At 38.7% G+C, this 17,325-nt stretch overlaps 1 protein-coding gene across 1 annotated transcript in view; it reads left to right on the top strand.

The window, feature by feature from the left end:
• Positions 1-13,275, top strand: part of TDRD5 (tudor domain containing 5) — a 33,059-nt gene extending 19,784 nt beyond the window's left edge. The window contains exons 10-17 of the mRNA XM_081121440.1: positions 715-927; positions 1,448-1,514; positions 3,082-3,282; positions 3,774-3,929; positions 7,439-7,621; positions 8,362-8,502; positions 9,940-10,150; positions 12,713-13,275. Of these exons, the coding sequence (XP_080977566.1) occupies positions 715-927; positions 1,448-1,514; positions 3,082-3,282; positions 3,774-3,929; positions 7,439-7,621; positions 8,362-8,502; positions 9,940-10,150; positions 12,713-12,960 (1,420 nt within the window). The 3' untranslated portion in view covers positions 12,961-13,275. The remainder of the gene's footprint in view (positions 1-714; positions 928-1,447; positions 1,515-3,081; positions 3,283-3,773; positions 3,930-7,438; positions 7,622-8,361; positions 8,503-9,939; positions 10,151-12,712) is intronic.
• The last annotated feature ends 4,050 nt before the right edge of the window (positions 13,276-17,325 follow it).

Genomic DNA, 17,325 nt, shown 5'->3' on the forward strand with positions numbered 1-17,325 from the left:
TTTAATATTTAGGTGTTTACTATATTTGGACTCTGCTGAAAGTTCACATATTTAAGGCTTATCACCATCCCATCTTCAACAAGTAAGCTGAAGCACAGATCAAGTCATCACACAGCCAGTAAATGATGGCGTCAGGATGTGAACCCAGGTTACTGGTTTCAAAGCCTAAGCTCTTAGTATGTTACACTCCTGAAAGATAAGCCCCCAGAGAACCAAAACCTGTAAGGTAATTGCAGAGCCTTTATTGGAATAATTATCGACAAGGAAGAAGTAGGAGAAAGTGTCTTGGAAACTAAGTAGGATAGAATTAAAAGAGGACAGGATCAGGGTCATTCTGCAGAGAGACCGAGTTGTTGAAAGCAGAGGAGAAATGGTTACTGGATTTGGGAATTAACAGGCCGTTGATGTCTTTACAATGTCTGGTTTAGGAAGTTCTGGGGAATGAAGTTGGATTGCATTCTTCCACAGAGAATGTGAGACAAAATGAGTATGTAAGTTTTCTATTTATAGGTGACAAGAAGGGATTTAGATAAGAAAAAGGAAAATTAAACTAATTGGTATTAGTAAGCATTAACAAATCAGAAAAAAGCGAGGGTGTTTTTTTTGTTTCATTTTTTTTGCTTTTTGCCCAGACTTTCTTGCTCTTGATACACTAATAAAAATGATCTTCAATTGTTGTTCTCCTATGGGTTTCCATATTATGGAATTCCACAGGCGCTGTTATTCTAATCAACTGGTTTCTGATCGATACGCCATGCCAGAGTATTTTATCCAGCCGGGACATCTCTGCTGTGTAAAGATTTCTGAGGATAAGTGGTGGTATCGCGTCATTATCCATCGAGTTCTCGGGAAGCAGGAAGTGGAAGTGTTCTACCCGGACTTTGGAAATATTGGGACTGTTCAGAAGTCCTCCTTGAGGTTCCTCAAGTGAGTTAACAAGTTTAGTAAGGACAACTTAAGTTTTGAATCGTAATGCCAAAGATCTGTGGGGTAGGGTCTCTGTTTCCTCTTGTCTTCACGTCCTCTGTCCTTCCCGCTTACCATCCCTCCTCTTAGTGCAGACTTGGCAAATGGCCATTTAGTTTCACAGCTGGATTATGATCGCATGTCTTTTTTCACATGACGGTGAATCTCAATGGACCATGAGACTAAACTTCAACCTCTTACTAAGAAAATGTTTCTTCAGGTCATGCTAAGAGTTGCATTTATATAGCATGAAGCTTTCCTCTTCCTACCTATATTTTAATTGCATGGTTTTCAAAAAGTAATATATTTTATAATTTTATTTCTTAGATTGTTTTACAGTGTAAGACATTAATTTTAAAATGTATGAATAAAATATTCTGAAATGGTGTGAACAGCTAAAAATCAAGAAATGGCTGAGAAATTCCATAACATGCAGTTTAAAATATGGTTAAATATTCATATATTTGATTATCTATTGCAGATGCTGCTACACAAAGCTTCCAGCTCAGGCTATCCCTTGTTCGTTGGCTTGGGTGAGACCAGTAGAGGTATGTTTGCTTGGTTTCCCCTTAATCAGAAAACATGTGATGCCAAGAATAGATCTAGGTCCTCAGGAAACAAAAATAAAACATGAAATGAGCCCTCAAAGAAATCATTGTACATAATATGGAAGACAGACATGTAGACAGAAATAACTACTGTGTCATATTTGCTATAGTAGTTACTGCTGTATATGGTAGAAGTGTCCAAGGGAGAGTGTACATCTCTGTTTAAGGTAATCAGGGAAGGCCCCACAATACAGGTGGCATTTGAGTGGAACTACGAAGGAAGATTTAAGACTGTAACTGGACAAAAAAGACATTCCAGGCAAAATGAGAGTAGCACAAAACATGTCAAATTTCAGAAGTTTGAAGTGGTTCTGTCTGGCTACGTGATATAGGATGAGCTGGAGTTGGTGCGTGGTGAATGCTGTCAGAGAAATAGACAGGAACCCAAGGCGGAGATCACGTTCATGTTCAGGAATCTGGGCGTTGGCCTTTAGATGCTGGGGAGCAACTACAGGCTATCCATAGGGAACTGCCGCAGTGAGTCTAGTAACATCTTTGTGGGAGATGATTGTAGTGGGATGAAGCAGGAGGCATTTTCACCCAGGTAGTTACATTTGTTTATGTAGTTATACTTATGAACCTAATACATGTTTTTCCCTCAGAACTCTTAATTATACATGCCAAGCATATTGTTATACTGTATTTGTCTGCTTAACCCAAATAACTTAACAGTTGCTTACAGATACATGGATTTTTCACTTTAAAATTCTTTTTAATCCAAAAAACACAGTAAAGAGGAAAGAACAAGAAAAAACATTACCTATAATTCTACCACTCAAACACATTAAATTTAGAAGTTTGATGTATGTTTCTTTCAGTTTAGTTTTTTGGTTGTTGGGGGATGAAGATTTTTGTAGCCTTTTCGAGAGTTACATAAAATAGTAATTCTGTTATTTCATATTTGTGTACCACCCAGGTGATGTGAAAATCGAGCTGCAAATCCATGTGAAGAAGGCTAGTTTGTTTCTTTCCCCCCTTATCCTGAGTGTGTGTCCCTACAGGGACTCAGCGGAATTAAGGAGAATTCTCCTCTCTACGCACTACCATGGGTTTTGGTTTCTTTTCCCTTTGACCTGTGAGAGCATCAGAACCAAAGTTCAAATTTGCCTGAATTAGCAGATACCCTTAAGGCAAAAATAGTTCCCACTTTCTCTTTAATTTTCGCTTGATAATTTGTTGCTCTCACAAGGTTTTTCAACTTTTTGGAAATGTTTTTAAAATACTTTAGACTATTTAGTTATTTCTGTAAGAGGACTGGTCCAGTAATCTGACTGAATCATATCTGAAAATGAAAGTTTTCACGAAATAAAAATATAAAAATTTTTCTACAATCGCATTTTCCATTATTTTTCTTTCTTTCTGACTTTTCTCATCCACAGATCATAAATATCCTCCATTGTGTTGTCCACTAAGATCTCTAGTTCTTCGGGAATTCATTTTTGCATATGGTTGCTATGATTCATGTTTGAGTTTATCATATGAATCTTATGTCTTGATTATATTTCAGGAATATTGGACATCCAGAGCCATTTTGCAGTTTCAGAAGTTGTGTGGTTTGAAGCCACTAGTGGGAGTAGTGGATGAATACATAGACGGAATCCTTAACATTTTTCTTTGTGATACGTCCTCAAATGAAGACATCTACTTCCATCATGTCTTGAGAACAGAGGGCCATGCTATCGTATGCCGAGAAAATGTCCCTTCTAAGGTGGAGCAGTATTTTTTAATATGTTCCATTGGATCTCAACACTTCAGGGTGTGAGATAATTAATACAGAAGGTTGTTTCATTTATTCTTTAGTCTTAGGTGCCTGTGAGACTCCTGCCTTCTGAATGCAGGGCGCTCTCTTCCTTTTCAGATGACTATAAAAACTGCATTTGGCTTACTATTCTTTAGACTGTGAATACTTATGTTTTAAATAATTGATTGAGAATTTACCCTGAAGCATTTCATTCTCTCAGGTGTACTTAGAGAACAACAACACTCTCTTATTTTGCAGTTATTGATAGCAGTGTCTGCATCACCCTTAATATTAATGTTGATAATTTTTCTGACTAGGAAAAACTGTCAATATAGAAAATGTTTTAACTATTAAATTTCAGAAGATAATACATTTTCACAACGTTTGAAAATTATGAAGTGCTAACTTTTTTACTTTTCTCTGAGTAATTAAACCCTTTCTTCTTTATTTAATCCTAGGGTTTCAGCGAACTCAATCCTTTAGCTTTATACACTAAATCCAGTGGAGGGCCCGAGGATGTCTTGACAGAATTGGGTTGTCCTTCCCAGCACCACTATTTTAATGAAGACCAAGAGATAAGTCCACAGTCAAAAGAGAGTGATTTATATACCACGGTAATAGGTTTTTGCAAATATAGTTATAATTCTTTTTATTGTTAACATTTAATTAGAACTTATTATATGCCAAACACTGTACATAGAACTTGAAGTATGATATTTTAATCTTCATAAAATTCCTGAGATATAGTTACTGTAATAATCTTTATTTTATAGGTGAGGAAACTGAGCCTTTCCAAACCTGGGAAATGATCTAATGAGAGACATTTACCTATGTCTCTCATTAATTGCTAGTTTAAACCTTTGTTTCAATCATGCTTCCTCCTGTACGAATTCTCTTTACACTCAACTTTGATAGCTGCCTGTGACTTCAGCAACACCAATCCAAATACTGACACCCCTCAACTGCTTCTTCAGGTGTTCTTATTTTTCCCTTTCTCTGTAAACACTTTTGCAACTCTCACCCACAGCAATAAAAATATTATTATTATTATTATTATTCCCGTAGCAATAATAAACATAAAATAACCAGCAACATAGTATGAGTTCAACCTTTGTTGAACTCCTACCATGTGGCAGGCACTGTTGTAAGCACTCACACGTACTAGTTAATTTGTCTTCACAGCCACTTTACCAGGGTGGTGCTTTCATACCCCCACTCCATGTAAGTGAAGCACATAGTTAGTACTTAAATGGTTTTCCGCCAGTGAACAAATAAACATGTCCTTTGAGTCTTATATTCCTCCTGTCAGCAAGTACTGGGCTAAGAATATAGGATGTGTTTAATTGGAGCACTAAGAAAGTGGGTTTTTTTAACATAATAAGGTTTCTTTTCTTTGAATAAAATATGAAAATATTTTAAATATATTTTATATATGTGGCTTTAAAATTATTGATATGATTGTACTTTTTTAGTAGACACTAGCTATTAGAAAAGAGAAAGGAAAGGCCATTTTGAGTACTGGGAGATTAACTGGCTTTGAAAAATATGTGTGAATGTTTACTTGGGCATGTTTAAAGCAATATAAGGATTTTCTGTTTCTAGTTTACATTAAAATTAATTGGACTTGTTTGGCTTTCTGACGCCTGAACTTTTCTTAGTCATTATTACTTGACTAGAACAATAATATGTCCTAATTCTTTTTTTTTTTTTTTTTTTAATGTCTTTATTGATTTCAGAGAGAGGAAGGGATAGGGAGAGAGAGAGAGAAACATTAATGATGAGAGAATCGTTACTGATCGGCTGCCTCCCACATGCTCCCTATTGGGGATCGAGCCCACAACCCAGGCATGTGCCCTGTCGGGGAATCTCCTGGATCATAAGTCGATGCTCAGCTGCTGGGCCACGCCTGGTCGGGCCTGATTCTTAAGTAGTGAATTGAATTCAACCTTCAAAATTTTGAGACTATCCTATCATCTCTCTGTTGATGTCTTCAGATAATCATATTTCAGTCCTAAAAATGAAATAAGGCCATCTTTTTTGCAAAAGAAGTAAGTCTTAAAACTCCCCTATTCCATATTTTAACATATCAATACTCCTGTGTGCTAAACATACACACACACACACACACACACATTATATATATATATATATATATATATATATATATATATATATATATATATATATATATATATAGAAAGAGAGAGAGAGAGACACACACACCCCCCAACCTCTTTCACCTAGTTCCCTGTAATTCCACTCTTCTTTTAAGCATTCTTTGGTCCTTTCACTGTGAGGACTCTGCACTAATGGTAGTTCTGTGATTACCCGATGGTGTGTTTTCCTGCTGTATTTGAGTTCTTTTAGAGCTGGAACCTGTTGTACTCATCTTTAAATTCACAGAGCTACCCTGTACACATTTCATAGTATGTACTAAGTAAATGTTTATTGGCCTGAACTACTTTAGCAGGATGGGAAGTCTGAGGTTCATGAATAAAGTTAGCAAATAACTTAGCATTTGTGTGAACCATAGCAAAAAATCCTCCCCTCCCCGAATATAGGCATGCAGCTTTTGGAAACAGCATTAGTATAAAAAAGTAAAATAATTTATCTTTATATCTACAGCAGGATATGAGTGATGCAAAGGCTGTCACTGACCTTGAATACCAGTCAAAGAAGCCATTAAAGGGTCCTGAGTTCTGCTCTCTGAAAACCCAAGATGAGAGCCGTGAAGAAGACGCCAAGTGCCCTCTCCCAGGGCTGCAGGGCCTGAAGGAAGAAAATGAGGTAGGAGAAGGAAAGGTAGCTTTTTAAAGTGTAATTACTGTAATTCAGATAACCCGTAAGTGAAGGGGGCTGTCATCTCTTTTAGCTGCTGCTTTTGGAATTTACTCCTATTTCTTTCATTAAGTAACATGCTTGTGTTGTTATTTCTTGTTTTTTTGGTTTTAAATATGTATATATGGACTTCCCCCCACCACACACAAACATAGCCTTTTTGTCTCCCCCCACTATCTCACTAATACAGTTATCATACTTCCTTTTAGCTCACCATTCAGTATTTACAGTGTTATGACTCTGTAAATGCTATTCACTGACTGCAAAGTGCTTTTCCTTCCCTGCATAATTTTTCTTTTAGTGTTAATATTTCTTTTTAACCTAGCATACAGTAAATTGACTTTCTTTTGATGTACTGTCCTATCAGTTTTATCACATGTATAGTTTTGTGCTCCACCCTCAGTTGTACTCTTGAGAATACCCTCTGGTGTTCCAGAAGGAGGAAGACTTGTAGTTGCCTGGGTCCTTGAAATGGGGGCTGAGGTGGTGATGGAATCTGGTCATCTAACCACTACTGGATTTTTTTATTTTTTGTTTTTATTTTTCAATCACAGTTTATTTTCAGTATTGTTTTGTGTTGGTTTCAGGTGTACAGCATAGTGATTAGACAATCATATCCTTTACAGGGTTCCCCCTGCTATTTCCAGTACCCACCTGGCACCATACATAGATATTGAAATAATATTGACTATATTCCCTATACTGTACTTTATATCCCCATGACTGTTTTGTAACTACCAATTTGTACATCTTAATCCCTTCACCTCTTTCACCCAGTCCCCCAACCCCACTTCCATCTGGCAACCATCAGTCCACTCTCTGTGTCTATGAGTCTGTTTCAATTTTGTTTGGATCTAACTGCTTCTTACTCAGACTTTCAGCCCATGCTTTTGTTTTCATTTCACTTTGCCCCCTCACTTCCAAAAAGTTTGTGTGCCATTCCTGCACTTTTGTGGTACAAATTTGGGGTGGTTCTCAGTTTTTCCCACTGCAAGCTTAGGATCCCACTTTCTCAGTACTGCTTACTCAACTGTCACTTATCTGCCCTCCTGTATCCAGAATGTAGACTGTGTTTTCTGCTCTTCTGTTCTCTTTGACCATGAGTTTATACCTTAAATCTTTAAATTTATTTCGGTGATGTTTCAGGAGGGAGTGAGTAATAAAGTATGTATTCAAACTGCCATCTTTACCTGGAGTCAGGAAGAAATGATAAACCTAAATTTTAAGATGTGCTCATATAGGAACTATAAGTTAAAGCTTTTTTTAATCTTCTGATACATTCTAGGATGAGATCCCCACTGGAATGCCGTGCCTAGAATCAGTGACCATAGGTGATGATATTTGGGATGAGAATTGGTTACCTTTGCGACCTAAAATGGGAAAAGAGGGCAATGCTGCCTCTCACTTATTTACCTCCAGCCGTGGTGGGAAGAAGCCATACCTGTCATGTAAAGAAATGCCAGAAAAGGTTAGATCCATGAGTAAATCACTACTGAAAAAAGCAAATGTAAACTCAATTGTTCGCACCTCAAAGAAGCTATACATTATGCAATTCAAAATGATTTATCAGAGGATAATTCAGAAAAATGCACTGTTTCTTTCAAAAATAGTAGTGGTAGGAGGGGATAGGGTGAAGCAGGGCCGAGTAGACCGTGGACATGCGGTGCCTGTCTACCCTCAGCCATGGTGATTTTTGTTTCATCATTGGCATCCGGTCAGGGCCTTAGGGTATATAAATAAACTGTTTTCCCCATTTTATTTTTGTTGCACTAGTCTTGTAATATAACTTCTGGATGTCTACAGTGAGAGAACATTTGCTAATATTGGTCCTAACTATATATTTAAATTTTAATTTATTTCTCACTGGTTATGAAAAATAAGAAATGTCTGCAGTTAAGGTGTTTCTTATCATTTATGCCATTTAAATACTATATGATCATGGAAATATTTAGCCATGAAAACAGTATTGAAGAAAATACTTCAAATAAGCCACATTTGTTTTTATGAAATCTGTATATTCAGAGGAATTCAGAATACTGGGTATGGATCAATAACGCCAGGAGGAAAAGTCACTGATACAGAAAGTTAATAAGTACTTTTTCTTGTTTAATATACATTCCCTCCTTGCCTTTACCTTGCCTAAGTTATCCTTTGTTTGGGCCTTGTGGCACTGTATCTCAGTTTATTGTTGCAATTTTTCCTCTGTAGGATTGGTGTTTTTCTACACAAGATACATGGGATGATTCATGTCAGCCTTTAGGCCTTGTGAATGGAATGCAGGGAGAAGTTCAAAAACCAGAAGGACTGGATGTTCAAGAAAAAAATACTGGGACAACCAGCATTCAAAAGGTAAATGTCTAGCCCTGGCCAGTGTTCTCAGTGGTTAGAGCATCAATCCCTGTGCCCCCCACCCCACCAAAGGGTTGAAGATTCAGTTCTGGTCAAGGGCATATACCTGGGTTGCAGGTTCAATCCCTGGCCCTGGTCGGGGCATATACAGGAGGCAACCAATTGATGTGTCTCTCTCACATCGATGTTTCTCTCTCTCACTCCACTTCCCCCTTCTACTCTCTCTAAAAATCAATGGAAAAAATATCCTAAGGTGAGATTTAACAAAAAAAAAAAAAGGTAAATGTCTAATGTTATTTTCACAGCTTTTCATGGGGAAGTGCTTTCATTTTTAGAAAGTAAATTCTGGGTAATGATCCTTCCCTTGCATTTCGTATAATACATATATATACAATGTATGTTGATTTTAAAATTTCAGTGAACTTAATATAGTTATTCATCTGTTCAGAAGAAAATCCTGAGCCTAAAATTAAAAGATTGATTAAACGTCTATGTTAGGGGTAGAGAAACAGCTATTTTTGTATAATTTAGCTATATGTTTTAAACTCTTACCTGTCTTATCATGTAGGCCTGTTTTCTTCTTTCATGTTGCTTTGGCAGACGCACTAATCCTGGAACAAAATACATTTGTTTCTTGTTTCTCAACTGTGTTATGAGCGTCCTGAAAACAGCAGGACAATTTGTGTGAATCATGAAGTTTGACCACTAGGCCTCTCTACTTTTGTGTGTTAAAATTTGACACTCCATTCATTTACGCCAAATTCAGTCTCTGGGACGTTCATCTTTTTCTGTCAAAACCATGGTTCCTTAGTACTTCATTGTGTCACTTCTTCTGAGGAGCCTTTGTTTAGCTCCTTTGTGTTGAGTTAATGTCTGTCTTCATGGCTGCTGCAGCACACACACTGTTTCCCTGAGGACTGTGAGTTCCTTAGGAACCAGGATCACGTCTTCCTGGGAGGTGGTGTGATTGGGCACAGAGAACACAGACTGGACTGAGTTTAAATCTCTGCGTCGTCATTTATTTGATTGACGTTGGATAACTTATTCCAGCTCACTGTAATACAAAAACATAACACCCAACCAAAAAGTGGTCATTCTGATGCTGAAATGAAGAAACACATGCAAATAACCTAGCACTATGCTCAGTGAGTGTTGTGTCTCATTTCCTGCCACTCTTCCTTAGCTGTGGATGGCAGCGTTTGTTAGGTGCATGTTTGCTCATAATATGTGTTTAATGAATGTTTTATGAATTAATTGTCACTAAGTTAGTGAACTTGTTTTTTCTAGAAAGTATCTAGTTTCGTAAAAATGAGTTTTATTTATGATATGAAAAATATTTGCCTTTTATTTATAAGTAAGGAAACAAAACAGGCTTAATTCTTCCATTATACTAACAGTTACTTTTCATGCTTTTGCCTCATTTTTCCCATTTTGCAGCAACCAAACTTAGAAGGTTCTTCCAGTTCTTCCACATTACCCAAATTGGAAGAGTTCTACATCTCTCTCATCCAGTCACAGCAGTCAGCAGAAGGGAGCCAGTGTGAGCCTCACAACGTGCAGACTCAGCCACAGCAGGTTCAGCTCTCTGCAGCAGCACTTGCTTCAACCCCAACAGTGGTTGATTCCCCAGAAAAACCCTCTGGTTCAGGTAGGTTTACATAAAGTTCACAAGTACAGTGGCTTGCCATATAGCTAAAAACCGTATCTTTTTCAGAACATAAATTGAAAAATGCTGACTTTAGCCTTTGTCTCAAGTCCTGAACTCAGTTGCCCCTTTTACTTTGCCACTTTTCTTTTTCTCCTGCAATTTGGGAGGTTTCAGGCTTATGTAAAATTTGCCAGTTTTCAAGTGTACAATTCTGTGAGTTTTGACAAATGTATACAGTCTCATAACTACCACCACACTTGTGATATGGGACATTTTCATCAGTCTGAAAGTTTTGTCGTGTTTCTGGGCTGTCATTCCCTCCCCCTGTTTTCTGGCTCTTGACACCTTACTTTCCCTTTTCTAGAATTTCATGTTAAGGGAGTTATAAAGTATGTAGTTTTTATGTGTGAAGAAGAAAGTGACTTCTTTCACTTAGCAAAATGTTTTAGAGATTGATTCAAGTTGTCTTTGCTGTCCTGTTTCATTTTGGATATATTGTATTACTGTGTCACTGAGTGTACTAACCTTTTCTTGTTCAGTGTGTAATATGTTCTTTTCCCATCCAGTATATTTTTCATCTCAGAAACTATATTTCTCATCTCTAGAGATTTGGTTTGGGTATTTTTTATATCTTCCATTTCTCTCCTCATCATAGTCATATTTTTCCTCTGCCTTCTTGAAAACCTGGTGTTTTCTTATAACAACTGTTGTTGTACTCTTGTCTTACAATTCTAGCGTATGTATTGTTTCTGCATTCTGTCATCTGTATCATTTTTGGAATCAGCCTCTATTGATTGTTTTTTCTCTTGATAACATGTCATGTTTTTCTGCTTCTTTGCATAACTGGTAATTTTTTATTGGATGGCAGACACTATGAATTTTACATTGTGGCCAGAGCACTACTTGGCCTAAGATTCAAAGGTACCTCTCTGCAGACCTCCAGCTGCTTCTCTCTCCACAGCTGCCTCATCTCTGGTATTTTCCCCACAAATTCCAGACTCTGTCTTCTGAGCCCAGTAAGACTCTCAGGCTTAGCTTGGAAAATTCTCCCTCCTGTAGTAGAGCCTGGAAACTATCTCCAGTGAGCTAAGGCACTTGTAGGGCTCACTTTGTTCTTCCCCTCCTCTCTAGCATCTCTGTCCTGCATACTTATTCAGGTCTGAAAGCTGTTGTTTCGTATATTTTGTCCAGTTCCCCAGTTGTTTAAAGCAGGAGAGATTGTTTTTCAATCCTTGTTAAATTAACATCTTGTTTAAAAGCAGAGTTTTGCCTCTCTTTTAAATTTTTTAATCATGTGACCCTGCTTTCATATTTTTATACCTTTGAAAACCTGAGCTCACTGAAGACTTCCTGTCAAACCACATGATTGCAGTAGAACTCACCATCTCTTCCTCTTAGTGGGCATCAGTTACAGTTTTGTGGTTGCAGTATTACTTTTTAGAGTAACCTGTCAAATCCTCCTTGAACATAGTTCATCACAAATTCATGGACCATATACCATATGCTACTGCAGTAGCTCAAGCTAAAGAGGCAGAGGAGAATAAAATACTGGATTATGCCTGCTTTTTCCTCTAAATTTCTCTAAAAATCTGTGTTTTTAAGGTATAGATCAGTGTTTTCAAAATGTAGTCAGCATACGGGTGCCAGTGTGTGAAGTGTAAAGGAAGCAATATGCTGGAAAAAGCTCCTTCTCTCATTGTAGGCAAGTAAACACTTCATAGACCAGCTGCTTTTAGTAGAACTGTCTAGAGTACACATGTGGGAACCTAGCATTCCCTTCTTTGGCTATTCGGGACTCTGAGAAATATGAGCTCCCAGCAATTTATTTAATTTAAAAGGTTCTTTCTTCTTTTTTGTTATTATTTTTCAACCATGGTTTACATTCAATACCATTCCACACCAGTTTCAGGTGTTCAGCAAAGAGGCCGGAAAACCACGCACTCTACACAGTGGTCCCCCCACCGCCCCAGGCACCCCCTGGCCCCATGCCCCGTTCTCTCAACATCACTGACTCCATTCTCCATGCTGCAGTCCACGTCTCTGTGGCTAATCTTACAGCTACCAATTTGTACTGCTTAATCCCTTCACCTAAAAGCTTCTTCTTAGTTGAAACTAATTCCTAAAGAATTCATGTTATAGCTGATAACTGGTTTTTAGAACTTCATAGCAGCCAGTCTTGGTCAGTTTTTTCACACTGGCACAGACTGAATTGGGGCCGCTCTGGCAATAGAGAATGCCCAGGGAAGGAAATAGGGCAGCTTAAGACTCTTTCCTGGAATTGGAATTCTCTGCAACCTGTCTCATGATGTCCCAGAAAGAAAACCTCCCTCCCTTGCTGAGAGTGCGTTTCCTCTCTCTGTCCTCATCGAGACAGGTGTTTACTTTATCTCAAGGCGCCATTCCTCATCCTCGTATCCTTTCCGTTTGCTGACTGGTTTCTAAGTCTCGTCCTGTCACCATCTAACAAAAGATGATTGTGACACGTTAGTAGAGATCTAGAATAGGAGAGAGAAGGCGGCGAGTGTGAGAACCCCTTGAAAAGCCTTGTGCTTGCTTTTTTAGTGGAGAGCTCTCCAGACAGCCTCAGGAATGAAGATTCTTCCGGCAGCCATGAGGTCACAGTGTTCAAAGACAAGAGCTATGGAGCCATGGACCAGCTCTCTTTGATTTTGTCTCCTGAGCACCAGATTTCTCAGAAGTTCTACATTCCTCGAAGTACAGCCACTGCCGCCCTAGGAGCTGCTGCGCGGTTAGCCACATCCAGGAGCTTCCTGCACTGGTACCCCAGCGTGAAAAGAATGGAAGCGTGAGGGGGCGGTTATTTAGAAAATAAACCCACTGCCTCGGGCTTGGTGACTTCCCAGGCCAAAGCGAGCGCCCACTGAGGCAAAATAGTATTTTGGTAGTTGAGGCCTTTGTCTCTCTGTGTGACTATATGTTACCTTTATTGTGCTAAGTCTACTTTGTTGTGTAAGTATTGGTATTTATTGTTAATTTTATTTTTATTGATGATGTTTTTTATTCTGTATAGTTTTGTTCACCTTTGTTTAATGTAGTTTTTATTTTTTATGTTGCTCCATATAAATGTTTTTCTTGTACATATCATGACTGATAAATGAAAACTGAAAAACTAATGTTTTATGACCCATACTTAGTAAGGCAAAAATGATCTCACAGCCCTGTCTCCAGAAAAAGGATGTCTGAATGTTAAAGGTGCTTTTTCTATTTCATTTGGAATCTTCCATATCAGAGAAAGAATTCAGGGCTTGAATCCTTCCCATCCTTATTTCTTTGCAGTACCAGGATCAGTAAGAAAATCCATACCTGAAGCTTTTGTCATAGAAATACTTTTACATTAAAAAAATTAAGCTGTCTCTCAGTATAGGCAAATCCTTGGAGACTGATAACGAAGTTAGAGGCTGACTGTTGAAACTTAGCTGAGCCATCTCTGTAGTCACCACAGTTCCCAGGAACCTCAATGTAGCAGTAGTTCCACAGTGGTATTTAAGCATTTATATAACATTATGTTCTCTGAAGTCCAATTGTGTGAAATACTATGACATTCCATTAAGCTCATAGTATGAATCATACATCAAGAGAAAAGAAAAGCCTTAGAAAAGTGAAATTAAAGAATGTGAATGATACTCATTTTTTTGTGGTAAAATACCAGACTTATCCCCAAAATCTAAAAATCCAATACAGAAGCATTTCTTAGACATAAAATCAGAGAAAGATGTGTGAATTATTGGCATGCTACATGTAACTAGCCCCTCCTATGGCCTCCTGTTTTGGCATTAAAGGGCAGAGCTGGCCCTTAATTCCTTTCTTTCTATAATAAGGAATCTCTCTTCTTTCCTTCTCAGCTACTTAATCAGGAAAGTGTCCACAGAGGAAGGGAGTGAGATGAGAGTGGATATGAAAATGCATTTAAATTTAGAAGCTTACTGGCTGCAACTTCTTTCTTGGGAGTTAGTAATTGTAGAACAAGTTAAACCTGGAGTCTCTAAATATGAATAGTTTTTTTATTTAAAGACATTAGAAAAACGTGTAATGCAATAAAATTTAAAACTCTAGATTCACTTTTAATTCCAGTCATCTCTTAAGAATGATGATAGAACAGTTGACCAAAAACATAGTCATCTGGAAACATTGTTGACCCACCAGAAAGAATAGATTTCTCATTTGGATTTTTGTGATTTTTATATCAGACATTATTTTTTGGACAAGACATTTGAAGAGTTACATGGAGGGTCAATAAACAGTCAATATGACAGTTAAATAGCATACACTTTCTTGAACAGAAAAAGGTGAGAAAAGTCTTCCTCCCCTACCCCACCCCACCCCACCCCCACCCCCAGTGTTCCCTGCCGCCATCCACTAGTTGCCTCGGATATTAACCCCGGAGTAACATCATCCTGGACCACGCCCCGCCCTTCATCCCTGCATTCAGGGCCGGTCAGATTCTGCCTCCTAAGTACCTCATCAGTCCACCTATTTTCCTGTAGATCTGCTGCCACCACCTGAGGCCAAGCCACCTTCATGTCTTTACTGGCACAGAGTAGAATTTCAGTCAGTCTTACTGAGTGAATGAAGAGTAAGCGGGACAAAGTGTAAGATACAAATCAGGTCCATTGAAACCCTGATTTCTTTTCTACAAGGCTGTATTCTGAGTCTCTGTAAAACTGGAGGCTTTATTGGGAGGAGTCTAATCAAACGCGAGCAAACGTCCCATTTAAACTTCGCATTTAGAATTGAATAAAGAGCGTGGCCACCAGGTAAGAACTGAGTAGGAAGACTGAAAATATTTTGTCTGTATTATTCTTCTGCACAAACCATATTTGGTTATTTTTTTGGTTTGGCTTGTAAAAGAAAAAGAAAGGAAAAAAACAGTTTGCTATTTGCGGGCTCTCAGCAACCAGCCTCTCAGCCTCCTTTTGGAAAAGTCTGATTTACCAAATTGGCTCCTTTTAGTTCACTTATTCTTTATTCCTGGAGGCACACCTCTGACTTTCCAGTTTATTTTCCAGGGAAATCCTTCCAGGAGGACACCTTCTCCCTTTCGGTAGGTTGTCTTCTCATTTTGTTGACGGTTTCCTTCACTGTGCAGAAGAAGCTCTTCAGTTGGATGTAGTCCCACTTGTTTGTTTCTGTTTCCCTTGCTCAAGACCTATCCAAAAAAAATATTGCTAAGAGCGATGTCAAAGAGTTTACTGCCTGTGCTTGCTTCTGGGAGTTTTATGGTTTCAGGTCTCACATATAAGTGTTTAATCCATTTTGAGTTTATTCTTGTTTACGGTGTAAGAAGGGGAACCAGCTTCATTCTTTTGCATGCGTCTGTCTAGTTTTCCCAGCACCATTTATTGAAGAGATTGTCTTTACCCCATTATATAGTCTTGCTGCTTTTGTTATAGATTAATTGACCATGGAGGCATGGGTTTATTTGGGGGTTCTCTATGTCTGTTTTTAAAAGTGTTCTTTATGGTTAATATATTAGTTTTTTGGATGTGAACTATTCTAGTGGCCTCTCAGTTTGGGGCTTGAGAGAGAAACGTGTCCCGAAAAATGGACTCCAGAGGCAAAAGCCAAATGAAAGAAACCAAAGAATCTGCTTTCCCTACCAAGCAACTCCTTTTTACTTTTTGGTGACTTCTCTGCCATTTATACTTTTAAAGAAGCTATTTACTTTAAAGATTTATATTGTGAGATATTTGTTCTGTTTTGAATTCAGTGTGATACGAGAAAATGTAGGGTTTAAAAAAAAAAAATCACTAACTAAAGAAATGAGCGGGGAAACCACCACCACCTTTAAATTTGTTAGATGGCAAAGGTTAAATTATGGATTCACACTGAAAAATAAAATGCTGATGACCGACCATTAGGTAGGACAGCACTTTGCAAGCCTGGCCTGGCCTTTTAATCACCTGGAGGAGCTTTCAGAAACTTCCAAAGCTTGGTTCTGATGTAATCGGTCCCATGTACTTCAATGAGCAGCAAGGGCTGAGACCTACAGTGCAGGAGGATCGTCCCAACTACAAGAACCCCCTACCCCACCACACGCATGTCTGGACCTTTCTCACTATAAACTCCAAACTTCAGAGGTGATTTTCAAGGGAGGGCTTAGAGGAATGTACTGCTGGGGTGAGGGGAGAGCTTTTTCAAAGTACTCAGGCCCTTCTTCCTGCCCATTCCGATAGAGCCCACCTTCCACCCCGCCCACGCGTCTCTGACCCGTGAGCCCCTGTGGCAGGCGGGAGCGGTTCATCCCTCGGAAACACTGCGGGGGGGGGGGGGGGGGTAGAGATTAACTACAGAATTCCTATGCATATACGCATAACCCATGGACACGTTCAATAGTGTGGTGGAGGCCGGGGGTGGGGAAGGGTGCTGGGTGGAAGGGGTCAATGGGGTAAAAGGGACATTCGTAATATTTTGAACAATTAAACCCAAAAATCCAGTAAGATCTTCAAAAAAAAGAAACACTGGCATGAAATAAGTTGAGAACTATTGTGTTACAAAGTCATTTTTATTTTAAATTTTTTAAAAAAGGGTAGTGATATACTGCAACTGATATTTAAATTTGTATTTAATTATAGTAATAAAATCTAACAGATCTACCCTCTAAACATTTTCAAGTGCACAATACAATGTTAACTTCAGGCATAATGCCGTACAGCACATCTCTAGTATTATTACGGGTCATCTTGCGTTATTCCAGCTTTAACCCCGCTGGTTGGTTAGCAACTCCCCATTTCCCCCAAACCGATCTTAATTTGATTATCTGATATCTAAATCCCATGTTCTTGTATCTCCTTCAGTGGTGGCATTTTCCCACTAAATACAGTGTAAAGATTTAATGTGAGTGGCATCATATGCTTGAATCGTGGCTTTTCCCCCCTCACGATAATAACCAACTATTATGGCGCCGTGGAGAGTGTTGAAACAGCATGCCCGCCAGTGCTAGCTAACTCTCTTCTCTAACCGTTCGTTTTAACCCACACGGTAGGCAGCTTATCCTGCTTTGGCAGGATACATTGGGAACCTTGATATGAAACCTGAACAGTTGAATTTCCTGCAGTCTTTGGAGGGCATCTGTAGGAGCGTTAGGGGGGCCCGGTGTCACACGGCATCAGCTGAGGGTTTGTTGGTCACACTGCCCAGGTTTTCCTTCAACGCCA

This window comes from Miniopterus schreibersii (genome assembly GCF_964146895.1).
Source record: "Miniopterus schreibersii genome assembly, chromosome: 19".
Classification (NCBI taxonomy): Eukaryota; Metazoa; Chordata; class Mammalia; order Chiroptera; family Miniopteridae; genus Miniopterus; species Miniopterus schreibersii.